General features: G+C 43.0%; 1 protein-coding gene and 1 pseudogene across 1 annotated transcript in view; one reads left to right on the top strand and one right to left on the bottom strand.

Moving 5' to 3' along the window:
- Positions 1 to 1,209: 1,209 nt before the first annotated feature.
- LOC138143287 (rho-related GTP-binding protein RhoC pseudogene) lies at positions 1,210 to 2,740 on the bottom strand (annotated as a pseudogene).
- Positions 2,741 to 5,826: 3,086 nt separating this feature from the next.
- The window catches only part of PSAT1 (phosphoserine aminotransferase 1), a 40,430-nt gene continuing 36,311 nt past the window's right edge, over positions 5,827 to 9,945 (top strand). Inside the window, exon 1 of the mRNA XM_069105521.1 lies at positions 5,827 to 6,064. Coding sequence (XP_068961622.1) covers positions 6,005 to 6,064 — 60 coding nt within the window. The 5' untranslated portion in view covers positions 5,827 to 6,004. The remainder of the gene's footprint in view (positions 6,065 to 9,945) is intronic.

The raw sequence follows: 9,945 nt of genomic DNA, 5'->3' as shown, positions 1-9,945 counted from the left end.
ACTGTTCTGCAGACAGAGAGTGAATAAATGAAGACACTGGCAATGTATCTTGTGGCCTTGCTAAGCTTTGTCTCTTCAGGAACAAAGATTGCTGAGAACTTGCCTCCCGACAAGATGAAGAAAAGACCTCTCTTTGGGTATAAAATGCTGTGCTTAAGCTTGTTGTAACTCTGGGGTAGATGGCCTATTCAGTTGTAATCCAAGGGTGGGGAACTTTTGACTTTTTTGTGCTCTGTGATTGAACAAATGAATGTATTTTACTTATGATTGGAAACTAATCTCCATTTGAGAAGAGGGGCTTTGTGGTTGACTAAATGAATGTACAGCCTAGGGGTGGAGTAGTACTTAGAAGAGGGTCTTTGGGATTGACTAAATGAATTATAATGTCCAGGGGTGGAGTAGTACTTGGAGATTATTGAATTATACTTGGTGAATGCTGTAATTTGAATGATGCTATATTTTTATTTTCTCTGTTCTCAATTTTTCACTGAATAAAATGGAGAGTACCTATGCTGGTATTTTGAACCTTGGGAAGTTGTCTTTGCTCGGCATTATACCATCTTACCTCTGTATGTAGTAATAAGCTTTTGTAATCAGAGTCCTTGTCTTCCCAAAAGTTTGAAAACAAAAATGACTGTTAAGGGCATGGCTTTTAGTGAAGTTAGTGATTTTGATAGCATCATGAAGCACAACATCTGACTCTGGTGATATATTTTCTTTGGCTACAAGTGCCTCCCAATGCATCATGCATTGAATAAAAGTGATATTTTCATTGCCACCACCTTTAACTTTTGCTGCAAATCCATCCTTCTCACCCATCATTTCTCCAGCACTATCTGTACAGACTTCAACACAATTTTTCCATTGTAAACCTTCATTTGTGAAAAATTTAACTTTAATTTATATATTTCTTCCCCTCTTTGTGCCCATCCAAAGAGTGACAAAACAATAATTCCTCATATATGCTTCCTTTATAAACATCTTACATAAAATAACAACTGTGCCATGTTAGAAATATCAGTTGTTTGAACCAACTGAATTGCAAACTTTGGGCTTCCCTTAAGCCTGGTAATAAGCTATTGGAATTGGTCATTAATAATTTCAGAATTTTTTTGGAAATAGTATCATTTAATAAAAGAATTTTATGAATTTTACCCCAAAACTTTTTCCCCTGAACTATTTCTGTCATTTTAATAGCAGCAGATAACATGAGATTTTCTCCTATTACATTGGGCTTTTTAAGTTTTTGCAATATAAGAAGTTTCATAAGATGCAAGTACATACATTTCATTGTAACAAATTTATCAAAACATTATTTTTCTTTATTTGAAGATTTTAAAGGTTGTTCAAAATATTCCTTCAGTTTATTGCAGTACACTGCATGCTTGGTATTAAGGGACATTTTAGTTTGACTGGTTTCATGCTCTCCACAGCCAAAACTTCATTACAAATTAAGCCAAAACTTCATTATAAAGAGGTTTTTCCCACACCATCAACATCATTAGAAGTAAATCCATATTGCAAAAGTGATTTGAAATATTTTCTTTTTCTTGTCAATTTAGGTGTACTACAACCTGGTAGTGAAGACTCTGCCATGTTGTCATTAGTATTTTTACCTCTAAATTTAGCCACTTATCCATAATTGAAAAATATTTTTTTTTTCAGAACCCTCATAGACTTTTATTGAGTGTCCTCCATCAGGAAGAACAATGAGAAATAATCCTCAGCCATGTCTAAAGTGGGGGGGGGGGAGGGAGGGGGAAGGAAGCCTCACTCGCTGAGAGGCACTGAAAAAGAAGTAGGCTTCAGAACTAGTTACATAAAAAATGTTGGTGGGTGAACCTTAGGGCAGGATATACAGTAAAGACCACTTCCCCTCACCCCCTACCCCTGGCTTCTCGAACGTGGAAAGCACAGTCCTATTTCAGATGGGAGCAAATGCTAAAACTCTGGTCCCTGTCCTCCTGAAGCTTCTTCCCCACTCTCAAGAACAGGAGAGCATTAGAACACATGCGGCCTTGGGCAAGAAGGGACCAAAAACTATCCGAATGGAGTCCGATGGTGTGTAGACCTGGGTGGATGGGGGAGCTCAGAGGAGAGGGCAGCCCCGCCGCCGCTTGTTCTTTCGGACCTGCAGGCCAGCCCAGGTGGCCATCTCGAACACTTCTTGGACCCCCTCCTTGGTCTTGGCAGAACACTCAAGGTAGCCAAAGGCACCGATCCGATTGGCCATGTCCCGGCCCTCCTCCGACCTCACAGGTTCCTGCTTCATCTTGGCCAGCTCTCTCCGGGTATGCTCATCCTGCCTCGGATCCTTCTTATTTCCCACGAGGATGATGGGCACGTTGGGACAGAAGTGTTTTACTTCTGTGTCCATTTCTCAGGGATGTTCTCAAGGCTGTCTGGGCTATCAATGGAGAAGCACCAGAGAATGACATCAGTGTCGGGGTAAGAGAGCGGCCGAAGTCGGTCATAGTCTTCCTGCCCAGCTGTGTCCCATAGTGCCAGCTCCACCTGCTTCCCATCCACTTCGATGTCCGCGATGTAGTTTTCAAAAACGGTGGGTACGTAGACTTCCGGGAACTGATCCTTGCTGAAGACAATGAGGAGGCAGGTTTTCCCGAAGGCACCATCCCCTACAATCACCAGCTTCTTCCGAATCGCAGCCATGGCTGGAGCTCAGGCTCCGCTACGCTGCGTAGTCGCGAAGAGACTGACCTGAAAAATATTTTTGTCCTAAAATATTGCTAATAACAAATATTGCTAATAAATTCTCAAATAAATACTAGCTTTGGCTTATGAAATTACATTTGTTTGTGTTTAATTTGAAAAAAATTGATATTTTTACATACGCCTACAACAGTAACGGTGGAGAAATGTCATTAACAGGCTTTTGTCTTTACTTGCTACAATTAAACACATGTTTCTGTAAAAGGAGATAACAACAATTTTAAAAATCAAACATTCTAACACAATACCGTCCAAAGATATACTAATTTTATATTTACATGCTGAGGAATGATAGTAGAAAAAATATTAAAAGTCTTTAGTTTCCATAAACTATCATGTTTCTGCAAGAGCAAAAAACTGTGTATGTACAATAAAAATACTACAATTTATACAATACACAATAAAAACACTACAGTATATAATAGGCTCTAATCTGAGCTGAGGTGTTTCTGGCAGCGTTTGTTGGTGTTGCTGGCATGACGGCTTGCACGGTGCAAAGTGGCCATGCTTTGTGTTCAGAACCAAGGCTGCAGTGAAGTTGCTTTCTGCAACACAGGCAAGTGCTGACAGAAACACCTCAGATTCCTTCATTTTTTGTCATTGTGGGTTCAGGAACCTTTTACTTTTGCCAAACACTCTAGTCCCACCCACCATGTTACAGTTGAGGAAATTGAGGCAGAGGAGGAGTAATTTGTCTAAGGTCACACAGAAATTGTGGCATAGCCAGGATTTGAACCTGTCTTTTGATTTTAGATCCAGTTCTCTTTTGGCTTTCTCATGCTACAGTTAATGAAGGCTTGCTTGTACAGCAGTATAAGAATAGATTTCTTCCAGGCATGGTAGCTCTTGCCTGTAATCTCTGCTACTGGGGGAAGCTGAGGCCTAAATGAAAGAATGAATAAAGCATTAATTAAGTACTTATGTGCAAAGCTGGTACATATTGAGCTCCAGAGTTCTCAGTAGCGGTGGGTTAGGCATTGGATTAAGTGTATCTGCACTGTCTGATGATCAATATGGTGAACCCCCAGGCCAGGGCCACCAGGCTTAGGGCTCTTCATTTACCCAGGTTAAAAATGGGGCAGGTCAAAGCTCGTGTGTCAATTATTAGCAGGATCAGCCCACCAGTACTTCCAGTGTGGGGGCAAGAGGGAAATTTGCTCCAAAAAAAAAAAAAGGTTTTTAAAGGAACTACTTTTTATCTGTTTACATTTCTCAGATTTGTAGGATATAATCTACTCTTTCAAAGTCCCTGTGGCAGTAATTTGTGACCTGCTTTGTACAAAGGTCTCATTGCAGAAATTCAAGATTGTAGACATGCCTAAAAATACCAAGATAACACCATTTGACAACTCCAGCTTCTTTCAACCCTTTGAATTTGAGAAAGTGATACACCCTACCCCCCACCAACTTTGCACAAATAACCTCTGTTCCACTCTACCTCTCAGCCATTCAGTGCACTTTGGAGAGGTTGATGAGAGTTTGAGTAGTTGGCTAGTTTAAAAATGAATTTGATTAGTTAACAAGGAGATTGAATTAGTTGAGATCTGTACTAAGTAATCTTGTAGCTTCAAGTCTTCAGTAACATCAACATAAAATCCATTATTAAATCTAAATATCTTGGAAACATATCGTTAGGACAAATGCTAATTAGAAATTGAAATAATAGCCCAGTTGGACATAAAGTGACAGCATGTCCCTAGTGCTACAACATTTCCTCAAAAGCACTGTTCTCCCTACCAAACTGCAGGAAAGCTTATTGTCTTTACCATTCAATTCGACTGAATTACTCAATCATTCCTATTGTTCTTTCCTCCATTTTGATTTACAACTGCATTTCTGGTATAGCAGACTGGGTCAGGTCAAAGATAGACGATGGAAAATGCAATAAAAAGGGTAAAAAGGTCAACTAATAGCAAATACAACAGTTACAAAACTTTATCTTGAGAGCTTCCTCATGATAGATCTGACTGCATAGCCTTTAAAGGCATATGCACAGTCTGGCTAAATTATTCAAGTCTATTGTGACTCTCTTATTTTTGGGTAAAGCACTGGACTTGGAGTCAGGAAAATTCACAATCAAATCCTGCCTCAGCAGCTTAGTAGCTGTGTGACCCTGGGTAAGCCATTTAAGTTTTCTGGGGCCTTGATTTCCTCATTTGAAAAATAGGGCTAATAATAGCACCTATCTCAGGGTTGTTCCTCAGGAAAGGATCAACTGAGATAATATTTGCACTATATAAATGTTAAATTAAGATTTTTTCTTATTCTTCATTAAGAAATCACAGTGAAATATGCACACATTTGCATTCTGGGCCCCAAACCAAGACTTTTGGAATCAGTTTGCTCTTTATTAATCACAAAGGGGCACCTTCCAGGAGACAGTGTTGCGGTGCCCTCCACCTGCAGCCTCTTTACCCCCCCCCCCACTTTTCCAGAGATGAGGGGATGCAATGGAAGATCTATTGACCCTTCCCCTAAACTCCAGAAGGTACTAAGCTTATTAAAACAACAACCCCCTCCAAAACCAAAGAAAAAGATAGCTCCAAGATGGACAAGAGCCTAATAAAAGTAGCTGTGTTATCTAGCCATGTACAGCTCACTGCCCGACATCCTGTGTCCTGTACACAAGGACTCTCCGTCCTTAGAATGCAAGCTCCTTGGGGGCAGGGACTGTATTTTTTTGCCTTTCTTGGTACCCGAAGTTTAGCAAAGGGAATGACGCTTAACAAGCGCTTAATAAATGTATGTTTGCTGATTGACTTATTGACAAATAAAAGCTGACACTCCCCCCTCTAAATAAAAACAAACAACACAACTAATCATTAGTTTAGTTTACAAATTCTCTCTCAGCCTCTTCTTGCACAGTCTGGGAGCTGAAAAAGGGAGAATGTGAACAAGACCGCCCCTAGCCATTGTCAGGATGGTGCAATCTCCAGCCTGCCTTGCACAGAAAAGGGGCTGGAAACTTGAAAGAGAGAGCAGCGAGCTGGGGCGAGGGAAGGCGGAGCGATCACGCTGCCAGCTCGTGTCTCCTTAGCCAATGAGACGGCGAGCCTCCTCGGGCCCACCAATCCTCGGAGGGCTTGTGGACAAAGGGGGCCAATAAAAAAGCAGGGCCGGTGGGGCTGCGAGCTGAGCGCGGGGGGCGCGGAGAGGGACCAGCAGTGGGCAGTCCGGTGCCGTCGCTTCTGGCATCTTTACGAGGCGCGCTTTCTCTTCTCTCTTCTTTTTTTTTTTTGGTTTTTGGGCTCGCGCTAGCGTTGCGCTCAGCACCATGGACACCCCGCGCCAGGTGGTCAACTTCGGCCCTGGACCCGCCAAGCTGCCCCGTTCGGTAAGTTCCCGGTGCTCCCCGAGGTGGGCGGAAGGACGGGGGGAGGTGGCGGGGGCTTTAGGGGCAGGCAGCTTTGCAGCCTCCTTGGCATCTTTCTTCCTTTGCAGCCGGCAGTCTCTTCTCCAGCGGGGTTCCCTGCTACGCCCCCGCCCCACCCCCCTTTTGCAGCCGTAGAGCCCTTGCCTGAGGGAACTTGAAATGCACAAGCGAACCAGGATGGCACGGTCAAGGCCACTGCCAAGCTCCGGTTGGCGCCGTAGCAACTCGAGCAGTGGTGCAGAACCGCCCCGCGGCCCCTTGTTTGACTCGCTGCCAGGGCTTCGTGCTCTGCCTGGGTGTGCAATCTGCGCAGCCCCTCACCCCGGAACTCCCCAGCCCACGCTGACCTAGGACAGCCTCCAAGCATCGCGTGCTTGTCTCTCTGGACTTGGGAGGGGGGGATGGGAGGGGCTGATGGTGGATGGCGGGGGAGAATATACCGTAAATCATAGAAGTGGAAGGGACCCCAGAGCTCCCCCAGTCCAGCTCTCTCTTTCTCAGTAAGCTCTGCCCGGGGTCACCTGTTAGTAAGTGACGCGGGTGAGATTCACACCTGGTTCTGTCCAAGGTCAGCGCTCCATCCCACTACTCACCACTCTGGTCTGCGGATGGGTCGTCGGCGCACTTGTCCTCTCTCTTTTCATCCCGGGTCCTTCAATCATTCTGTCAGTCCGGTCAGTCTTTGATTAAGGAAGTGTTCACCACGTGCCAGTGCGGTGCTAAGCGCTAAGAAGCGCACTCCCTGCGTTCAGAGAGGGGAGACAGCGTGCAAACGGCGCTTGTTACAATGTTGATCATCTCAGAGGGGAGGCCCTAAGTGGGCGTGAAGTAATGGAGTGATCCAGCCACTTTGGGATGGGATCCAAGGGATCTGGAATCTGTTTGATCAAAGATCTCCAAAGGGAAATTCTACCCGCCCTGTAAGACTCTCCACAGTGATGAGAGACAAGTGTTCTCTTGGCCAAGAGGGAGAAAAAATAAGGGGAGGTTAATACTTTGCTTTCCTTTTTCCTCACAAACTCCACAAACTGTTAGGAAAACTGCTTTTAGTTCTTCAGATAAAGGGTCCAAAGACAAGCTGCTGCTTTTGCTAGATTATTTTTATTTCTAAATCAGATGAGAGGAGATAAGAGAAGAGGCCTTGGAGTTTGAAAAACTGGATTCAAGTCCCATCTCTGACAGACTGGCTGGGCAAGTCGCAAGCTCCCAGTGCCCTGGGCAACTCTCAGAAACCAGAGCTGCCTTAGCAGCCTTGGTGAAGGTGCTTCCCTGATTAAATTGTTGAAATCACTGGTTCCCTCCCCAAACTCCCCTGTCCAAAAAAAAAGAAGGGAGGAAGGAAGAAAACAGAAAAAAGCAACAATCTCTGATTGTAAATCTCTCATTCCAAACCAATTAGTTCCAATATTATCTAAGTAAAGTGGAATTTAGCCAGGTGCTTAATCAGTTGTTGGGACAAAAATTCTTAATTGAATTCTTGGAGATGCAGGGTGGTCCTTTATGGTTCCACCTAAAAATGAAGAACCTTCTTATTCTCAAATGCTCCAGGGGATCTGTGATTTCTTAATCATTTTGGATCAATGTGCCCCACCCATCCTATCCTATGTGTGTCATGTACAGATCCATACTTTTTTTTTGTTTTGCTTTTTGGAGGGCAATTGAGGTTAAGAGACTTGGCCAAGGTCACAGGGCTAGTGTTAAGTGTCTGAGGCTGGATTTGAGCTCAGGTCCTCCAGACATCAGGTCCGGTGCTCTATTCATTGTGCCACCTAGCCGCCCCCATACTTTTTTTTCTTAAAAGGCATAAAAAAATAGGACAGAAAACTAAATTTTAACAAATACTTGAGTGGGTTTTTTTTTGGTGAAAAATTCATTTTCTGAAGAAAAAGCTAACTCTTATGGTGCTATAATTGATATTAAGCCTTCTGAGGCATTGTAACACTCTTGTCCAGTAGTCGAATAGTGATAGATAGTCCTTTTCCCTGTTAGATTTGAACTTGAGGCCCAGGCTGTGAAGCATTTCTCTCCCCTGTGCCACAAGATCTAATGCTATGACAGATAAGAACACAGCTTCTTAGTGTTACAGATAGAAGAGAGATCCTCAGTTTTGAAAGGCCAGAGAATTTGAGCACAGACTGTTTCCTCAGAGGATTATGTCTGTCCTTTTAGTGAATGATAAACCATCCTGGTGGCCAAGATAACAGGCTTTAACTTTATTTCTTAGTTTTTACATTACCTTTAGTTCCTTTGCCAGACAATGTTAATTTTTATGTTGAAGTCTTTGCAACATTTTTATTGAGTAGGTTGTGACTTACTTCCAGGGTATTATTTGTGTAACAGACTTAATATTTTGCTCATATAATTATTACCAGAATTTTAACATTATAATAAAAGGGCTTAGCCATAGAAATATTTAGGCTTATATGAGCATAGATTTAGAGCTATCAATCACAGATTCAAGGATCTGTGATTTAAATGGTATAAGTAAACCTACCGACATAGATTATAGTCTTCCTACTAGATGGTCTGAGGGTTTGCTGTATCTGAAAAATTCATTACTATGTGGTGCTAGTCTGGGCCTCAGATAAGAGTTTGGATCTAAACTGGATACTTTCCACTCTGGTAGGACCTACCAGAATTTATGTTCTATCAGCATAGCCATTGAGAGTCCAGGGGTCAACCTCATCTCATGAAGAATCAAGAAAAATGCTGAATTTCAGGAATTAATAACTTCTTTTAGTCTCTCAGACACTTCAGGTCCTAAATGGTAGCGGATGGTATGTGCCTCCTTGACATAGCAGTCAGAGGGATTAGATGTCCATCTCAGGGTTTTAGGTCATTAGGGCTAGAATGGCCCATAGACATCACAATGTCCGGCCCACTTATTTTGCAGATGAGAAAACTGAGACACAGAGAGCTAAAAGTCACAAGGGTAGTTAGCAGCAGATTTGGAATTTGAACTCCATGCTCTTCCCACCAGGTTCTCCGGAGTAACTGCTTTTATTTGCATGGTTGAGCTCCCACAGAGAGAAGCTGAGCCTGTGAGGGGAGGTCTGTTATGCTTATGATGTTCTTTGTACTCTTTCTGAAGACAGGTCTTTAGTCTCGTTGCTTCTGATTACTTTAGTGCAGGTGGTTTTGTTGTCCTTGGTTATTTTTTTGGTTTTGGTTTTGGTTTTTTTGGTTTAGACCTGTGATTTTACCTGTGTGGGGATCCCTTGGTTTTGGAAACTCCTTTCCCCATTGTAGATGAAGTTAAGTGACTTGCCCAAGGTCATGAAGTTAGTATGTATCAGAGGCAGGCCCCACCCCTAAAAGGTTATGCCATCCTGTCTCCCATCATACTGTCTTTACATCCTAAAAATATACCAGGTTTACTTTGATAATTTGTCTCTTGTAAGCAACATCAAAGATCCAAAATAAAGTAATATTGATGAGGGATGGCTCCCTCTAGGTTCAGCAGGAATTCTGATCTTATCGAAGACCAGAAAACCTGCAATAGCATCTGGAAAGAATTCAAGGTCTCAGGCTTAATTGGAGTGAGAGTTGTAGAAGTTTATTGGTACTGTGAGAAGTGGGCAAGAATCCTTTAGGGGACCTGCAAGTGAGAGGGGTACAGGCTTTTGCTTTTAAAGGGTAGGGCTGCCATTGTCAGCGTTGACCGGATGGAGGGAAGGGATCTCAGTGCATAGATAAAGGTTAGAGCTGAAGGAGAGAAACTTGTGACTTTAGTGCATAGATAGTTTAGATGAGATTTGGGCCAGACCTGAGGAGACATGAGGCAAGGACAAAGGAGTATTTGGGCCACACCAGAGGAGACATGAAGAGATTAAATAAGAACA

The sequence above is a fragment of the Petaurus breviceps genome, unplaced genomic scaffold, assembly GCF_028583685.1.
Source record: "Petaurus breviceps papuanus isolate PSGF00001 unplaced genomic scaffold, PetGlider_PUasm1.0 138, whole genome shotgun sequence".
NCBI classification, from domain to species: domain Eukaryota; kingdom Metazoa; phylum Chordata; class Mammalia; order Diprotodontia; family Petauridae; genus Petaurus; species Petaurus breviceps.
The sequence above is the reverse complement of the archived record's forward strand: the minus strand, read 5'-3'. Positions and strand labels throughout refer to the sequence as shown.